We start from the raw sequence: 18,052 nt of genomic DNA, 5'->3' as shown, positions 1-18,052 counted from the left end.
CCGCCTCCCCGGGCTGCCCGGAACGCCCCGGGCCGCGCCGCTCGCTCGCGCCCGGCCGGCCCTCGGCACCGCTCCGAGCCGCCGCCGCCCGCGCCGCCGCGCGCAGCCCGCAGCCGCGCGATCCGCGGCCCCCTGGGCGGCCCCCGCCCTTCCCGGGCGGCTCGCGCGCTCGCCCCTCCCCGAGGCCCGCGGTGCCCCCTCGGCGGGTCCCGGCCCGGCGCGGGGCTGCGGGCGGGCTGGGCGGCGCGTCCGGCGACTCGCACAGGAAAAGCGGACGGCGGAGGGAGGGAGCTGGGGGGGATGGGAGAAGGGAGGAAGAGGGAGAAGGAGGGAGCGCGGAGGAACGGAGGAGAGAGGGGCCAGGAGGGAGACGCGAGGGAGGGAGCGCCGAGCAGGCTGCGGCGGGGGGAGGCGCCGCGCCACTTGGCCCAGGCCGAGGGGCCCGGGGCGCGCGCTTGGCAAGGTGGGGAGCCCGCGGGCCCGGCGCGGGAGAGGGCGGGCCGGGAGGGGCTGTGAGTGCTAGGGCAGACGTCGGGAAGGCCGGAGAAGTTTGGGGGCGATCGGGTTGGGTCCTTGAAGTGGATGGGTGAGGCAAAAAGCAGCGTGGGAGGGGGTGTAGTTATCTGTGGGCTGTTATCAGAGAAAAGGGTGCAAACGCCGGGTCAGATGAAGACATAAGGGGATGAAGTTTCTGGAAAAGTAGAATTTGGGGAGGGGTGATTGGTGGTGAGAACGGTGAGAAGAATCTGGGGTGATAGAGAGCCAGTGAGAGACCAAAGGGATGTCGTGAGGAGAGGAGAAAGGGGGGAAGGTGCGACCAGAGACAATCTAGGAGAGACTGGAGTGCTGGGAGGGGGGAGGGTCCAGAGAGCGAGGGCTTCTGCTGCAGCTGAGGGTAGCCTCCATTGGCAGACAGAATGGAGGTAAAGGGGTTTCAAAAAGATGAAAAGCAATGGAAGGCGAGGAAGGGATTTGTAGAGGGAAGGCCTGTGCTGGGGAAAGGCTGCAGTGCTGATGGGCAGGGGGGAGTAGTGACGGGCCCTCCCTTCCCTCCAGTAACTTCCCCCCTTTGCCCTCCCAAGTCCATTGGAAGTGTTCTGTAATGTACCAAAGGTCCTAGAGAAGGGGTCAGGTGGGATTAGGCTCAGGGTGGGCTCAAATCCTTAGGTGCCCTGGTCCACCACTCCCAGGAGACCCGCCAGTGCCCTCCAGCCATCACCCCTCCTCCGTCACCCCTCCTCCATCCCCCCTGCCAGTTCACCACCCACTCTGTCTGGGCTCTCTGCTGGCCACACTCAGCAGCAACATCTCCCAGGACAAAGGACAGCAGAGTCGTGGGGTGATTTTTGGGAAGTCTAAAGGAGAGAGGCTAGCTGGGAAACTGGAAGAGCTGGAGCTGGAGTTTGCATTGGGAGCCCTGGGTAGCACTCCTCTGATTTTGGGGTGGGTGGAGGGTGGTACCTGTAAGTGCCAGTCCAGTTAGAGGCCAAGGGTGGGCCCTGAATTGACAGGGCTCCCCCCTAGCTTCTGGAAGCAGGTTGGCAGTATGCCCCCTAATTCCTGGGGCCGACTTAGCCAAATTCTGAAACCCAAAAGCTCTCAGCAGATACCAGCTCTGCCCCTCCCCCCTACCAGGAGCAGGGACCGAGAACCGGAAGCTTCCTTGGCCCAGGAGTGAATCACCAGGTTCCTTAAGTTGCCCAGGCTCACTTGGCCCACCCCGTGCCCTCCAGCTTTGCCCCACTTTTCCAAGACCCTTTGAATGCTCCTTGAGGGCCCCTGCCCCTCCCTCCTCCACCCCATCTTGAGCCAAGGCTCCTCCTTTCGCCTCACACCCTCCCCTCTGCACCTCCTCTCTCTCTGCACTGCCCAGCTCAGCCGGCTCCTGGGCCCTGGCCCAAGCTATTGCCACTGCTCCCAAGCTGCACTCTTCCCTCTTGTTTTACAAACACTAGGGAATGGTTAGCTTGTCCCAGGCTAAAAGGAATGGGAGGCCAAGGTAGTGATGCAGATGGGACAAAGTCAAGAGACAAACCAGGTCCGGGCTCATTTCCTGTATATCTACCTGAGGGCCAACCGCAGGGGACATCACACACACACACACACACACACACACACCTTGTCCCTCAGCACAGCTTCCTCTCCTGGCCCCAGCCTCCCTCCCCACCCCCCGCGGGTCTCCAAGCAACAGCACAAAGAGAGAAGAGAGGGACAGTGGAGGCCCAGGCTGTAATCCAATCCGACCTACTACCTGTATGTGTGGGTGGGGGGAGGCCGGCTGTCAGAGAAAGTGACCTAGGGGAGAGGGAGGAGGCAGAAAGAATGGAGGGGAGAGGTGGCTCAGCCGGCAGTTACTGAGCAAAGATGGGTATCAGACCGCGGTGAGGCCCAGAGAGGTGCGGGGAGCCTGAAAGAGCCACTGACAGAGAGGGGAAACCTGAGATGGCCACCTGGGAATTCAGAGGTACTGTTTTGGAGGGAGGCTAGTGGCCCCTGGACCTGGAAGTGGCTGGGGCGGCAGAGACTCAAGGAGGAGCCGAGCGATAGGTTGGGATTCTCTGGCAGCCCTGGAGCCGCGCAGGATGGCGGAGGGAGCCCAGGACCGGAACTCAGACAGTAGCAGCAGCAGAACCCGACTGAAATGAGGCCCGCAGAAGGGACAACCTTAAATCCCTCCCCCACCTCGCCTTCCAGTCTGCGTCCTGCAGAGTCGTGACTCCCCCTAGTGGCCAATATTCCCCGGGTGCACACCCTAGCAGATGAGACCCACCGGAGCACTCCTCTGTGCTGCTGGGGGGAGGTCCCGCTAGGATGTCCCTGCCCCAAGGTGAGCATCTTTAAGTGGCTAATGGACCGCAGGAGGCCACTAAGCCACCTGCCCTCTGCCCAGCACCGCAGGCATGGACACTGGGTTGCCTCAGGCCCTCCTCTGTAACCCTCTCCACTCCCCATCCTGCAGTGAGTCCCAGAACTAGCCAGGATTTCACTGGCAGAGGCCCACAACTTGACCTGAAGCACGTTTTCAACCCTGAACCCATACTCCCAATTTACCTGGGAGCATGAGCACCACCTGGCTGGGAGAGGGTGGGCAGTGTCTCCTCCCACTGGCCATGGTCTTCCTCTTTCTGTGCAAGCTCCCCCCACCTAGCTCTGCTCTCCAGCACCCACATCCCCCCATCTTCTGCCCCTCATAGACTACAGTAGCAGTACTCAGACACAATGATGCATGGTGAGTCAGACTTTAATGGCGGTGCTCGTTTCAACGCCACAGGGGCGGTGGTGACAGTGGAACACGGCACAGGGAGTGGGATGATGCTGTGGCACAGCTGGAGGAGCAGAGGACCCAAGGTTGGGGGGTAGGGGAGGGTGGTAGGGAAGAGTCCCCTAGGCTCACAGCCCCCACTCTGGGCTGAGTTAGGCTTCCATTAGTGCACACACAGAACTTATTCTGTCAACTGTTTCCATTCTAACAAGATCTGCCCACTCAGGTCATCTTTGGACCTACAGCCACATGAGATCCAGAGGCATAGTCCCCTCAGGTCAGACCACATGCAGGCCCTTGGGTTTCAAAGGAATGATTCATTAACAGGGAGCATGAAAAATAAATAAATAAATACACTAAGGTCTTGGGCAGGCAGGGCTGCACACCCAGCCCTGCCCAGCCCTGCCCTCCCCGCCCCAGGCACCAGGCACACCGTTCATGGCTCATGTGCAACCTGGAAGCACAGGCAACAGAACGAGGCACAAGTAGTGACACGCAGGCCTCTCTCAATACCCACACATCAGCGCCAATGCTCGGTCACGCACACTCTGCTTTCTCCCTTGGGACCCCACATCACCCTCGTTCCCATGGCCAGTGTTTGAAGAATGAGAGCATAGAAAGGAAGGGGAAGTGGGGAGTGTGGAGCCCCCAAAGAGCAGGCCGGAGGAGGAGAGCAGAGCTGGGGCAAGGTGCCAGTAAGCCAAGGAGCAGCCGGAGCAGGCAGATCAGGGAAGCGGTGGGCACCCAGGCCCTGGGGGTGAGCTATCACAGGTCACCAGGACAGCAGGAGGAGGTTCTGGGAGGAGGGGACAGAGAAACCAAGTCTCGGGCAAGTGGAGCCAATCACAGCACACTGGGATTGCGGAAGTTGTGTCCGGCGAAGCGGGCCTCATCCCCCAGCTCTTCTTCAATTCTGAGAAGCAAACCAGAGGAGAAGCAGTTGGAGAAGTGTAAGGGCCCAGCATCCCCTCTCAAGGAGCCCCCAGCTGCCATCCCCTCACACCCCAGCTCCTGAGTCCTGTCCCTTGGGCCAGCACTCCCAGCCTCCCCATGTCCTTTCAGGATGTGGACATCTACTGCCAACAGGCCCGGGGGTGGGAGACAGAAGCCTCGGCTGCCCTCACCTCATGAGCTGGTTGTATTTGGCCAGACGCTCCGAACGGCACGGGGCGCCAGTCTTGATCTGAAACATTCCAGAAGTTAGGCAGCCCAAGACCTGCTCCCTTACCCCCTGAAAGGAAACTACTCTTCTGGAAACTTCCCCAACACCCTCCAACCACCCAGGAGGAGGGAGTCGCCAGCAGAGAAGTCCTCTGTCTTCTCACCCACCTGGCCTGTGCACAGCCCCACCACCAGGTCAGCGATGAACGTGTCCTCGGTCTCTCCCGAGCGGTGACTCACCATGACTCCCCAGCCATTCTCCTGAGCCAGCTTGCACCTGCGTCCACACATCAGAACTGATCCCCCGGCCCCACACACCAGGCACTTCCTTCCAAGCCCCAACAGGCCCAAGTTAAGAAACACAGGTGGGAAGCTATCTGGGTGGTGGCAGAGAATCGGGGCTAAGGACACCTCCTATGCGCTTCCTGCTCTCTTCAGCATCCTACTTCTTAGAGGGCTCCTGCAGAAGTAGGGTCTGTGCAGGACCAGGGCTGGGCAGGGTCACTCACGCTTGGATGGCTTCCGTGACTGAGCCGATCTGGTTGACCTTGAGCAGTAGACAGTTGCAGGCCTTTTCCTCCACGGCCCGCTCGATGCGCTTTGGGTTGGTCACTGTCAGGTCATCACCCACAATCTGGATCCCTACATTGGCTGTGAATTTGGACCAGGCGGCCCAGTCATCCTGGTCAAATGGATCCTCAATGGAGACCACTGTAGAGGGAAGAATAGGGGACTGTGTGTCCTCTTTGGGTCTCGATGCCAGGCAGGAAAAGCCCCCACGTTGATTCCCTGGAGTGTAATTAAACTGGCTTCTCCATGTACTCCCTATGTAAGCCTGCCCTGACAGGTCCTTATCCTGATTATACCATAAGATTTGCCAATAACTGGATTTCCGAGCCTCTCTCCCAACGTAACACTGCATTTGCCTGTCCTATCCCTTCGCATTGGTCTCAGGCCTTCATTCTGCAAATTTTGTCTGTTTTCTCTTATCATGGCAGCTGGACGCAGCTGGACGTCTCCATCCGGGGGGAAAAGGCCTCAGGAAGCCTCGGCAAGGGCCATTCGGTTCCTTCCCAGCCTCCCCCTCAATCCACACAGCAGTCCCCACTCCACGCAGCATCTGCAGTGCACCCACGATACTGAAATATGCTCATGTCCCCTCCCTGCCCAGGATCCCAGAAGCCATGACTTTGATCTGGATCTGAAGCAGATGGAACTGATTCATCCAATTTATATTGCAGATGAAGAATCTTCAAAAAGTCCACATACAAAAATAAAAAAGCATGTAGAGAAAACTGTGCATGGATTTTAAAACTCTTTGGATGGAAACACAGTTTAATTCCATTTTGCCCCAGTCTTTGCAGAGTAAGCCCAGTGTCGGCAGGGAACACTGTGGAGCCTGCACAGCCCAGAGCCCCTGCCCCCCTGCCCTGCTCTCCCTCACACAGCCCTCACTCTCACCAGGATAGTTCCTGACGAAGTCCTGATAGAGGGCCCCCAGCTGGTCTCCGGTGATGTACCGGGAAGGATCCGCGGGAGACTTGAAGTCCAAGTCGTATTTGCCATCACGATGAAACTCTGAGGCAGCAACATCCATGCCGATGACAATCTTTTCCGTGTAGCCAGCCTTGTCAATGGCTTCCTTTACCAACTCCAAGGCTGGGGGCAGGCGACAGCGAGCAGACACAGCAAGATCATCATTACAAAAAAAGTTGATCAGGGTAGGTCTCAGTGGCTAAAGTCCTTGCACGCCAGGGGATTCCATATGGGCACTGGTTTGATTCCCAGCTGCTCTCTTTCCCATCCAGTTCCCTGCCTGTGGCCTGGGAAGGCCGTGGAGGATGACCCAAAGCCTTGGGGCCCTGCGCCCACGTGGGAGACCTGGGGAAGACACTCCTGGCTTCTGGCTTTGGATCAGCTCAGTTCCAGCCACTGCAGCCATTTAGGCAGTGAACCAGAAGATAGAAGATCTTTTCTCTCTTTGTCTTTCTCTGTCTCTGTAAATCTGCCTGGTAAAGCAGATTTCCATTTAAAAATTAAAAATTAAATCTTTAAAAAAGAGAGAGAGAAATGCAGCAGAGAGAAATATCAAAGATGACCAGAGAGTAGTTCTTCAAGCCAACGTTCAAGTATGCTCAGCCAGTTTGGCCCCAGAGCCTTGACTCTCAACCACTAGCTGCATCGCTTCCCTCCACGATGCTGTTTCTCCCAGGCCAGGGAACAATGAGGGATCACGCTGAGTGGCCTCAACATGAGGGCAGCAAGGGAACAGGACTTGGAATGGATTTCCTGGAGCATGGCACAGCTCACTAAATCATTAATTCAAGGCTCCTATGGCATTAGAGGATGGGGTATCCCCCACAGCTCACCTAGAATTCTAGAGGCTCCCGCAAGAAGTCGCATGGATGAGCCCATCCTCAGAGCTGGTCCCTACTAGAGTTTCCAGAATTTCCAAGGACACTGCCCTACACTGCTCAGGCCTAGGTGGAGTGTGACCCTCCTAGTAACCCCGGGAGTTATTCAAGCCTGGGGTGGGGTTCCCAGCCTCACCTTCACTATTCTCCAGGATGTTGGGAGCAAAGCCCCCCTCATCCCCCACGTTGGTGGCATCTTTGCCATACTTGTCCTTGATAACTCCCTTGAGTGTGTGGTAGACTTCTGCTCCAAGCCGCATGGCGTCCCGGAAGCTCTCGGCGCCCACCGGCAGGATCATGAACTCCTGCATGGCCAGCTTGTTCCCGGCGTGAGAGCCGCCGTTGATCACATTGAAGGCCTGGGGAGCCACAGTGACGTCCAAGAGCCCCGTCCTCCCCACTCAGAAGCGTGGAGCCTCTTGGCCCCCAAGCTTTCTCAGTAGCTGTTAATACTTTACTTCCCTCCCATCGCAAGGTTTCCAGCTGCCTCCCACACACCCGGGGCAGCCCGGGCCTGACCCAGGTGGCGCTCACCGGCACGGGCAGGATGAGGTCTGAGTTTCCAGCCAGCTGAGCAATGTGGCGATATAGGGGCAACTCCCGCTCAGCTGCCCCGGCCTTGCATATAGCCAGGGACACACCCAGGATGGCATTGGCACCAAACTTAGCTAAGAGAGTACAGAGGAAGGCATTGAGCCAAATAGGTCCCCCTCCCCTCCAGCCCCTGCCTCCACCAATATTCCCCAAAAAACAGCTAGGTGAGGGGACCCCCTCCTTTCTGCCCACCCCGCTCCATTTTATCTGGCAATCTGCAGCTGAGGAGGGTGAGTTGAGGGGAATGGCACATGAATCCGCCCTTCTGGAGGCCCCAGAAAATCCCACACCAGATCCCTCTTCCAAATGCCACAAGTTCCTCGTCCTGTCCAATGTCACGGCCTGCCACTGTCTGAGTTTGGGAGAACCCTGGATGAAGCCCTAGGACCCTCATTCCCCCAGGAAGTCCCACCCCCAGCAGGGGCTCCTTCCTCTCTCCATCTGTTCCCTGCCTGGCACTTGCCCACGCCGCTCCCTCCCCTGCCCTGCTTACACTTGTTCTCAGTCCCGTCCAACTCCAGCATCAGGTTGTCCAGCTTCTCTTGTTCCACCACGGAGATGCCCTGTGGGCAGAGCCCCCATCACCCAGGGCCTGGACGGAGGCCTCCCCCCCGTACAAACAGCTGGCTCACTCCTGGCCAAAGGGCCACCCAGCTGCAATAAGGGATTTGAACCTCTCTGGAAGCAGGGGGGCAGGGAGAAGCTCTACAGCCTCCCCACCCCAAGAGTCTCCATGACTTTACACCTGCACTTCCTGGACTAAGAGCGGGTCTCACCGAGCTGACGAGGGCTGGCGCGATGGTGGTGTTGACGTGGTCCACCGCCTTCAGGACCCCTGGGGAGAGGAAGGGAGGGCCAATGGGGCAGAGGCAGGCGTGCCATAGACAACTGGGCACTTGTGTGAGGTAGGCGTACAAGACCGAGGGGTAGCAAAGCTTGGAAGAGAGACAGGGCCTCACCTTTGCCCAAGTAACGCTGTTTGTCCCCATCTCTCAGCTCTAGGGCCTCATAGATGCCAGTGGAAGCGCCACTGGGCACTGCAGCCCGGAAGAGACCTGGCAGAGGACCAGACAATGAGGGGGAAGGAGGACACTGTAGGGACCAGAGGATCCTTCAGCCCTCCAGTCCTAAATTGCTGCCCCCCACCCAGCCTGCCCTCACCTCTACTCCCTCACACACACACACACACACAGCCAGATGCACAAGCAGTGGCCTCACCCACAAGCGGGAGCCATTGCTGGCAGTACACCTAGGCACACACAGGTGTACAGGCACACATGCAGAGGACAGGCAAGTCTCATAGACTCAAGCAGAACACAGGACACATGTCCTGGCTCCCCCACCAAGGAGCCTGCAACCCCACAATCCAGCCTTCTGAGCTGGACCCAGCACCTCATTCTGCTCCAGCCCGAGCCAGTCCCAAAGTTAGGGCTACAGGAAGGCTGACCCGACCCCAAGATACCTTTGGCGGTGTAGAGATCCACCTCCACCGTGGGGTTCCCTCGGGAGTCCAGAATCTCCCGGGCCCAGATCTTCTCTATGGACATGATGACTGGGATCTCCTCGGGTGGAAAGGGATGGAAAAAGAAAGGTAAGAAGCTTACAGGGGTGGAGCCTGGTAGATGGGCGGGGCCAGAGGCTGGGAGGGATGGAAAGAGGTTACTGCAGTGGGTGGGGGGTGGGGAGAGCAGGGCTGCGGTCGGGATCCCCCTCCCCCGCCCAGTGGGAAGAAGCGAAGGTCACTGCAGTGGGGGGTGGGGTGCCATCAAAGGAGAAGATGGGAGGGGCTCGGAGGGCAGTGGTTCCCACGATCAAGGGGGGCAGTGGGGGGGCGGGTAGAGAGATGGCACCCCCGTGTCTAAATGGCTGCCGGGCTTACATTTTTCCTGGGAGCCAGCAAGAGGATGGGCTGCCTGGCCTTCAGTGCCTCTCCTCTACAGCCCCGACCCCTTCCCAACTTAGCAGCCCAGCCTGCTGGTACCCTGCCCCACTGCAAAGGCTCGACCTCCCTCCCAAGGGATGTGCGGTACAGGAGGAGGCTGGGGATGCGGTTTTAGGGAAGGCCCTCCTGCCCCTGGGGAAGGAAGAGGATTCCAGACCCTCGGCGGGCCCCGGCTCTCCGCCACCCCCTATGATCCCCCCACCTTCCGCGTCTCCCTAGGCAGCTGAGGGAAGGGAATGTGGGAGGAGTGGGCAGCAAGGCGGCGCGGGAAAGCGGAAATCGAGGAAGTCTGGGGACGTTAAGGAAGGTGAGCAATGACATTTCCCCAGATGCAATGCAGAGAGCCGCGGTGGGTTAACTTAAGCGACCAACCGACAGAAACGGAGGCCAGGACCGGCAAGCGGGAAGAGGCAGGCAAGGGTGGGAGAGATGCAGCCAGAAACAGGTGCGGAGGGCCTGGCACCTGAATGAGGAGGGGTGAGACAGGAGCAGGAGGACGAGGCGCGAGCCCGGGAGGCGCGGGTGGTGGAGCAGGTGCGCAGCGCCGCGGGGCGAGAGATGCGCGGAGGCGGGGAGAGGAGGCTGGGGGGCACAGCAAAGGGAGGCGGGGGGCCGCAGGGGCGCTGGGCGGCCAGGGCTTCACCTCGGGGCTGCAGACTCAGCTGGTGGCGGCGGCGGCGGGAGTGGCGGCGGCAGGAGTGGCGGTGGCGGCGGCAGCGGCGGCGGGCGGCGGGCGGGGGGCGGCGCCTATAGGGCCGGACGGGCGCATGTGACCCGGAGCCCCCGATGAGTCAGGAGCTGCCGGTGGAGGCGCACGTACGAGGAGGGCGTGAGATAGCGGGGTGAGAAGGCTTGAGGGAAGAAATGGGGGAGCGACTAGGACGCCCCATGACCTGCCCCCGCCCCGTTAACTGCGTGCCCATACCCACGGCTGCCCCTCTAGCAAACGATAAGTCTACCACACGCTGGGCCAAGGCCCACCCTGCCGGCGAAGCGTGCGACAGACTCCAATCTCAAAACTGGTCAGAAACGCATGCAAATGTGTCTTTATTGGAAAACCCCCACACTGCTGCAGCCACAGCAACCCGCTTGCATCCTTCTGCCCTCCAGCCCTGCCCAGGTGAACACCCCAGAGGCTGTGACGAATTTCCAGCTCTGGGACGCAGGGAGGCATCTTAGGTGTGGGATGAGGGGGTACCAGGTGTCTGTTGGAAGAGACCCAGGAGTGGGGCCTGTGCCCCATTTGCACTGCACAGCTTTCCAGGGCTCAGCGGCTTCCTGCCTCACTGCCTTCCTCACCCGCCTAGTCCCGTGTTCCTGCTGTTAGCACAGGCTCTCCCTCTTGTGCCTTCTCTCTTAGGCTCCTCTGATGCTTCATGTACCACCACCAACCTCCAGCCGACAACCCCCAGCCGGACACTTGCCCCACTTGGCCTTTCCCAGGTGGTCACCCCATTGTCAGCTGTAGCTGCCCACTCCCCCACCTGCTCCTCTGCCTGTCCCCGGGCTCCCAGCACCACCCCCTCAGCAGTTCTCTCTCAGGACTCTGCACGGATCTACTAGAAAGACCCTCTGGTCTTCTCCTGACCCTGACCCTTCCTCCCCACGCCTGCCCGGACTCCTAACTTTAGTGTCTCCCAGGAATCCCTTGGTTACGCACCTGCTCGCTCAGCCCCTTCACTCCCCCGCCTGCCCAGCCCTTGGCCTCCCTGCCAGCTCCCGCAGCGTCCACAGAGGCTGTGAGAAGGACAGCTGCTACTGCGATGCAGGCTCCTGATCCGGGTCCCGCCCCTGCTCAGCCTCCTGCTCCTGCTCCTCCTTCAGCCGCTGGCGAATTTCCTCAGCCTCAGCCTGCTCCTCCTCCTCAAAGAAGTCCTTGTCCAGGCGTTCGAGGTGTGCGATCTGCACCAGGGCCTCCTGACGGTAGTCGGTCTCATCGGCACACGGGTTATCCAGCAGCACCAAGGCTCGCAGCTTGGGCAGGTCCCGGAGCTTGGCCAACTCCGACAGGTCGGCCACCATGTTGCCCCTGCCAACAGGGTCAAGAAGGGCTTGATTGGCAGCCAGCTGCTAAGAATGGGGTTTCTGGGGGCACCTCCCACTGGGTTCCAGTTTTCCTAGAAACACTATGAGGACTGGCTGACCGTATTACATGGTATTGCCATATTTGCAGCACAGGGGCTGTCCAATCCCACCTCTGTCCTACTTCTGTCTTTCAAGGACTTCCCAGGTGTCATATTTCCCTCCGTGATATGTTCTCTGTACCCCCTTGGAGCAGCAAGGCTAGGCTCCCCATCTTTCTTGTAGTTGGTGAGGAGCCAGCAAACCTCCCTTGCAAAAAAAAATTTCTTGTTAAACCCACATAAACAGAACATTTGATACGGTAGTTAATTTGCCATTCCCCTGTATCAGAGAACTTGGTTCAAGTCACTGTTCTGTTTTCAACCCAGCTTCCTGGTAATGCGCCTGGGCAGCAGGTGACAGCCCGAGGCTTGGGTTCTAACCGCCACTGCTGCAGTCCCGCAGCGGATTTCTGGCTGCTAGTTCCGACCTGACTCGGTCAGTGTTTGGCAGACATTTGGAAAGTGATCCAACAGGCAGAAGCTGGTTCAATGCCTTTGAAATAAATTTAAAATGCGACTTTTAAACTGTCTTAACAGTTATCTATTCATTTGGAAGGCAGAATGACGGAGATGGAGCGAGATCTTCCATCTTCTGATCCAAGATGAAGAAAGTGGAAGCAGAGTAGCTAAGACTCAAAAAAAAAAAAAAAAAACCAAAAACTCCAGCCACTTCATGGGTCTGGCAGGTAGCCTAGTAGCTAAAGTCCTCACCTTACATGCGCCAGGATCTCATATGGGTGCTGGTTTGTGTCCCTGCTACTCCACTTTCCTTCCAGCTCCCTGCTTGTGGCCTGGGAAAGCAGTCGAGGACAGTCCAAAGCCTTGGGACTCTGCACCCACGTGGGAGACCCAGAAGAGCTCCTGGCTCCTGGCTTCAGATTGGCACAGCACCAGCCACTGTGGTTACTTGGGGAGTGAATCATTGAACAAAGGATCTTTCTCTCTGTTTCTCCTCATTTCTACATGTAACTTTGCAATAAAAATAAATCTTTAAAAAAAAAAAAGCCACTCCAGTCAGTATGAGGTACACGTGTACAAATGGTGGTACAACACTGAGCGCCACGGAGCTGCTCTAAGAATGTCTTATAAGTTATGCACACAGAGCTGAGAAGGTAGGGCCTGCGTGGGCAGAGGAGGCGTGTGAGACCTAAGCATGGGTTCAGGGTGGTAGGTGCTGTGTTGGTACTCCCCACAGGAAGGTGCCTGGAGCCAGGGATGGGCTGGGGTGCGGGGCTGGGGTGCCGGGCTGGAGAACAAGCCTTGGTCACCTTGTGTTTTCCTGTTCTTTTCTTTTTATTATTATTATTTTTTAAGGTAGACAGGTGGAAAGGCGCTAGGGATTGTGGGGGTGGCAATGAGAGTTGCTTTCTTCACTTCTCATCCGATAGAGCATTTGCTGTGTGTCCTGAATATGTGGGGAAACTTTCTTGGTAAACAGGACAAATCATGTGCCTGGCAATGAGAAGAATTCTTCCTTCCTTCCTTCCTTCCTTTTCTTTCTTTCCCTTTCTTTCTTTCTTTTTATTTCTTTATTCCTTTCTTCCTCCCTCCCTCCCTATCTCTTCTTTCTTCCTTCCTTCCTTCCTTTCTCAAACCTGAACATGACTTGTACTTGATAACAGTAACAATAAGGGATGGGCCCAGAGCATGGCAGAGTAAGTTAAGCCTCTGCCCGTGGTGACAGTGTCCCATATGGATACTGTCTGAGTTCTGGCTGTTCCACTTCTTATTTTATTTTTTCAAGATTTATTTATTTGGGGCCTGGTACAATAGCCTAGTTGTTAAAGTCCTTGCCTTGCATGTGCCAGGATCCCATATGGGGGCAGGTTCGTGTTCTGGCTGCTCCAGCTCCTGGCTTCAAATTGGCTCAGCTCCGGCCACTGCAGCCACTTGGGGAGTGAGCCAGCAGATGGAAGATTCTGTCTCTCCAAATCTCTGTGAATCTGTTTTTCCAATAAAAATAAATAAATATTAAAAAACATGTTTTTTGTTTATTTCTATTGGAAACTTGCCAAGCAGTTGCACTCCTCAAGCGGCCTCAACAGCCAGAGCTGAGCTGATCCTACGTCAAGAGCCAGGAGCTTCTTCTGGGTCTCCCATGTGGGTGCAGGGTCCCAAGCCTTTGTGCCATCCTCGACTGCTTTCCCAGGCCACAGGCAAGGAGCTGGATGGGAAGTGGAACAGCTGGGATACAAACCAGTGCCCATTGGGATCCTGGGCGTGCAAGGCAAGGACAGGAGCACCGAGCGGCATATACCTTAGGTTGAGGTACTGCAGGGACTTCATCTCCTTGGAGAAGCCACTCAGCGTTTCAATCTGGTTGTCTCGAAGATGCAAGGTAGTGAGGCTGCTCAGGTTCTCCAAGCCTTCCACCTTCTTCAGCATGTTCTGGGCCTAGATTCCCAGGACACAGGAGAAAGGGAGCAGAAACAGGAAAGTGAGAAACGAAACCCAACAGGTGGAGAGGAGTAGGGGCGGACAGCGGAGATGTGCAGGAGCAGCTGGCCACCCTGCAGAAGGTCCCACCAGAGCCACTTCGTGTGAAGGAGGAGACCCTTCTGTCCACCCCAACCCCTCCCCTGAGATGCTGGAGGGCCACCCGAGAATAAAGGAGTCCAGAAGACTAAGTGGCCTCCTTCCTTAGCCTGAAGGATGCACCTCAGTCATGGCCCATTTTCACACCTGTCTAATCCACGCAGGAGTGTAAGTAGCCCTGCTGCATGGGGCGTCCTTTCCTGTTGAGCCTGCCCCAGTGTCTGGAAGGGCTCAGCAGTGACCCCAGTCATTACAGGGATGAGGGAGTGGGAAGCCGAGTCCACACCCCGACTTCCAGGAAGGAGCCCTTTTCCTTGCCCCCACCTCCCCACAATGCCCCAGGCAGCCACCAGGTAGAGGTTTTTCAGCTTGGGTAGGTTAATGCCCATGGTGCTTTTCAGCTGGTTTCCACGCAGCTCCAATGTGTGCAGGCTGCTCAGCTTTTGGGGGTCCAGTCCTGTCACCATCTGGATGCGATTGCCTAAGGAGGAAGAAAGCATTGAAGACTCAAAGGGTGACACGGACGTTCCGCCTCAGGGCTGCAGACCAATGCCTTTTCTATTCTAGGTGGACAGAGGAGGGAGATGGCCCCAGCTTGCCACCTCCTGGGCCCTGGGACAAGTGGCCTGAGAGTCTAAGGATCTGATGGACACACACATGTCCACCCTAGCCTTTGAGGAGTGACCAGTGCACCCTAGCAATCTACAAATCTTTTATTTTTTAAGATGCATTAGAAAATTAAATTTATTTATATCTGAAAGGCAGATTTTACAGAGAGAGGAAAGACAGAGAGATCTTCCATTTGTTGGTCCACTCCCCAAATGGCCACAATGGTCAAAGCTGATCTAATCCAAAGCTAGGAGCCAAGAATATCTTTATCTCCCACATGTGGGGTGCAGGGACTCAAGGTTTTGGGTATCCTCTGCTGCTTTCCCAGGCATTAAAGAGAACTGTATTGGAAATAGGGCAGCCATGACTTGAACCGGCACCCATTTAGGATGCTGGCACTACAGACCAGGGAATTAACCTCTGCATACTGCGCTGACCCTTAAGATTTAGTTGAAAGCCAGTTATAGAGAGGGAGAGAGAAAGACCTCCCATCAACGAGGCAAAACAACTAAGGGCTTGGCCAAGCCACAGCCAGGAATCTGGAATTCCATCCAGAATCCATCTCATGTGGATGGCAGGGGCACGCACACTTGGACCATCTTCCACTGATTTCCTAAGCACACTGACAGGGAACATGACTGGAAATGGAGCAGCTGAGATTGATGCCAGTGTTCATACGGGGATGCCAGTGGTGTAGGCTGTGGCTTAACCCACTGAGGGAGGCCCCAGAAGTCAGCATGTCTCCCTCCTTCTCCCCCTTCAAATCTCTGCTCAGATTTTAACAACTCAGTGATGCTTGTCCTGACAGCCTATTAGGAACGGCCACCAGTGTTCCTAGTTCTCCTTACTCTGATCTATTTTCTTCCAAGTCTTTTTTAACACACTATATAAGTTGGCTTACACATCATGTTCCTTGCTCATGATCTCTCCCAGCTAGAATGTCATCTATATGAAAATAGGGATTTTTCCTTGCTCTGTTAATTGCTCTACTTCCAACATGGAGAACAGTCACAATGACATTATGAGTCATAACTGAGTATCTTCATGAATGATGCATAGGCAAGGACGGCACTGTCCACTTCCGCTGGCCCGGGACTAGAGACGGGAGGCTCTCAGGCAGCCCCGACTACGGACCCACCTTTGAGATCCAGGCTGGCCAGGCGAGGATGAGCAATGCCTTCAGTGTCCGTGATCTGGTTATAGGCAAAACTGGCCATCTGCAGGTAGGGCAGTTCATTGAGCTGGGCACTGTGCAGCCGATTGTTGTCAGCCTTGAGCCAGAGCAAATGCGTGAGGTAATTGAGCGGGGACAGGTCTGTCACGTGATTGTCAGAAATATCCACATAGCGCAGATGAATGTAGGATCGCAGCAAGGAGATGTCTGTTAGGTCTCTAAGAGATGAGACGAGACGGAGGAAGAGCCAGAGGGAGAGTTAAGAATCCAGCAGACTGCAAGAGGTGCCAAAGCAGAGGGCAGTATGGAGAGGGCTTACAATGGAGAAAAGAATGGTAACAAATGTGGTTGGGGACAAAATGTAGGCAAGGGGGCGGGAAGGGAGGAGGAAGAACTCCTGAATGTCTACATCAGCCAGGTCTGGGTCAGGCTAGAGCCAGGAGCCAGGAACTCCAAGCTGGTCTCCCACCAGGGTGGAAGGACCATCAGCTTCTGCCTCCCCAGCTGCACTGGTAAGAAGCTGGCTGGAAAGCCAAAAAAAAAAAAAAAAAACCAAAACTCAGAAGAGCATTCTGGGATGCCAAAATGCCGGTGTGCTCACTCACTGTGCCACAATGCTGAGCCACCTCCACCATCATCATTACCACAACCGCCACCACCGCCACCACCACCACCGCCACCACCACCGGAGGCAGGTTCTTGGCAGTGAGCGGAAATCTTACGTCTGTGAAGGACAGAGAACCCGCACTCTGAAGGGCAGGTGAAGGAGTCAGCAAGAACCCCCTACATAACCTCAGTCTCCAGTTTCCCAGGCTAGTTCTGAGACGAGGAGTCTCAGAGCTGCTGAAAAGCAAATTCTCTGCTTCCCTCCCCACTAATCGAGGACAAGAGAGACCAAATTAGCCCAAACATCATGAAGCGTGTGGGAAAGATGAGGCCCTATAGTGGGCCAAGGCCTCATCCGCAACCCCCGTCCCACACCCATAAACGCACCTCTCTTTAATCTCTAGCTTGACGTAAGCATGAGCCAGGCCACTGCCCGTCTTACAGAGCAAAGAAAGCCCTTCCTTCATCACGTACTCCGTGAGGGGCGTGGGCGCCCACTGCGGGAGGAAGCCGAGCTGGAGCGAGGCGTCCCTCTGCAGCCCCATGACAGCCCCCGGCCCTAGGACTGCCCCCGGCCCCGGCGCTCACGTCCTCGGCTAGCTCTTCCCCCTCTTTCCTGTAGTCCTCCCATTCCTCTGTTTCCTTCTCATCATCATCTTTTTCGAAGTCATCCTGGTCTGGCTCAAAGTCTTCCAGATCCTCTTCGTCCGACATCTCTCCTTCCACCTGCGGACTCCGCAGTCAGACCCAGCTCCCCGTCCTGAGGAAAAAGGTCACGTCCAAGGACGGGTACCCTCCCTACCACCCTTGGCTCCCAGCCGCGCTGCGTTCCTCATCTGCTCCAACAGCGCGTGTGACCCACTGACACTTCTGCTGTGGACCCGGCTCCCTTCACGATGCCTTTGCCAGTCCTGCCCTGGCATCAAGCGCCACCTGCGTGCTGGTGGTGACCCTGTCTGGTTTCTAGAACTTCCTTCCAGGTCTTCCCCCCTTCCCCTGAAGCCCATTCTCCTTCAAACCTTAACCAATCCCTCCCCTTCCTTCCACTCCCCTCATCGTTGTCTTCCACCCCTAACCCCAACCCGTGCAATGCTTCCAAACGGTTGCTCCTCAACGCCATTTCCCTGGCTCCTCTGGCCCCTGACGTACAATCTCCCACTCTTGCCGCAAAGGGGCGCAGCTCCTGATTCTGCTGCAGAGGGTCTGGATACGAGGCAGGGACTAAGTTTTGTAAGCCGGGAGGAAGGATTGTGCACCTACCGTTGCTATGGCAAACGGGGTGGGGTACTGCGGCCTCCAGCGGCCCCTAGAGAGGGAGCGAGCGTGGGGACCAACTGAACTTCCAGCCAGCCCCGGAAGGGGTGGTCAGTGGTTGCCTGGTTACGGGGCCAGCTTCCCGACGGGGAACCCGGATGGGGCTCTCGGAGAGGGCGTTTCTAGGCGAAGGCTGTCCGTGGGCAGGAGCGCAGGTGGACTGGGAGGAGAGGCGTCACCCTGGTGTCCCTGGAGACGTGAAAACGAACACCCTGCTTGCAAAAGTGTGAATTCAGAAAAAGTCACCCTCCATGCTTGCAAACAAAACAAGGCGAGGGGAACACTAGGAGAAGGAGAAAGAGGATCTTTCTCCCCCAC

The 18,052-nt window shown here is 56.9% G+C and overlaps 2 protein-coding genes across 4 annotated transcripts; both read right to left on the bottom strand.

Annotated features, from left to right (window-relative positions):
* Positions 1–3,226: 3,226 nt before the first annotated feature.
* Positions 3,227–10,095, bottom strand: ENO2 (enolase 2). 2 transcript variants are annotated; one of them, XM_040978823.1, is made up of 12 exons: positions 10,017–10,095; positions 8,894–8,993; positions 8,391–8,486; positions 8,208–8,266; positions 7,925–7,994; positions 7,372–7,505; positions 6,974–7,196; positions 5,885–6,082; positions 4,933–5,134; positions 4,592–4,700; positions 4,387–4,445; positions 3,227–4,175 (listed from the first exon to the last, which is right to left on the bottom strand). In XM_040978823.1, the coding sequence occupies exons 2-12, from the start codon at positions 8,976–8,978 to the stop codon at positions 4,106–4,108; spliced, it is 1,305 nt and encodes a 434-aa protein (XP_040834757.1). In that variant the 5' UTR covers positions 8,979–8,993; positions 10,017–10,095; the 3' UTR covers positions 3,227–4,105. The 2 variants fall into 2 exon arrangements, with proteins under 2 accessions (XP_040834757.1, XP_040834758.1); XM_040978824.1 differs by lacking the exons at positions 7,925–7,994; positions 8,208–8,266; positions 10,017–10,095 and having other exon boundaries at positions 8,894–8,984.
* Positions 10,096–11,090: 995 nt separating this feature from the next.
* LRRC23 (leucine rich repeat containing 23) lies at positions 11,091–17,823 on the bottom strand. 2 transcript variants are annotated; one of them, XM_040979024.1, is made up of 7 exons: positions 17,681–17,823; positions 17,009–17,180; positions 16,808–16,917; positions 15,779–16,032; positions 14,382–14,512; positions 13,754–13,890; positions 11,091–11,402 (listed from the first exon to the last, which is right to left on the bottom strand). In XM_040979024.1, exons 2-7 carry the CDS (start codon positions 17,132–17,134, stop codon positions 11,129–11,131), a joined length of 1,032 nt encoding a protein of 343 aa, XP_040834958.1. In that variant the 5' UTR covers positions 17,135–17,180; positions 17,681–17,823; the 3' UTR covers positions 11,091–11,128. The 2 variants fall into 2 exon arrangements, with proteins under 2 accessions (XP_040834958.1, XP_040834959.1); XM_040979025.1 differs by lacking the exon at positions 17,681–17,823 and having other exon boundaries at positions 17,009–17,236.
* Between the last annotated feature and the right edge of the window lie 229 nt (positions 17,824–18,052).

This window comes from Ochotona curzoniae, unplaced genomic scaffold (assembly GCF_017591425.1).
Source record: "Ochotona curzoniae isolate NIBS_2020 unplaced genomic scaffold, NIBS_Ocur_1.0 contig_2927, whole genome shotgun sequence".
NCBI lineage: Eukaryota > Metazoa > Chordata > Mammalia > Lagomorpha > Ochotonidae > Ochotona > Ochotona curzoniae.
This window is presented reverse-complemented; position numbering and strand designations above follow the sequence as displayed.

Coding starts and splice junctions, on each gene's coding strand:
- ENO2 (XM_040978823.1), bottom strand. CDS start 8,978: ATGTCCATAGAGAAGATCTGGGCCCGGGAGATTCTGGACTCCCGAGGG. Junction 7,197..7,371: donor ACCTCATCCTGCCCGTGCCG/GTGAGCGCCACC, acceptor GTGGCTCCCCAG/GCCTTCAATGTGATCAACGG. Junction 5,135..5,884: donor CTTCGTCAGGAACTATCCTG/GTGAGAGTGAGG, acceptor TTCCCTCTACAG/TGGTCTCCATTGAGGATCCA.
- LRRC23 (XM_040979024.1), bottom strand. CDS start 17,134: ATGTCGGACGAAGAGGATCTGGAAGACTTTGAGCCAGACCAGGATGAC. Junction 16,918..17,008: donor GGGAAGAGCTAGCCGAGGAC/GTGAGCGCCGGG, acceptor TTCCTCCCGCAG/TGGGCGCCCACGCCCCTCAC. Junction 14,513..15,778: donor GGCCAGCCTGGATCTCAAAG/GTGGGTCCGTAG, acceptor CTTCCTCCTTAG/GCAATCGCATCCAGATGGTG.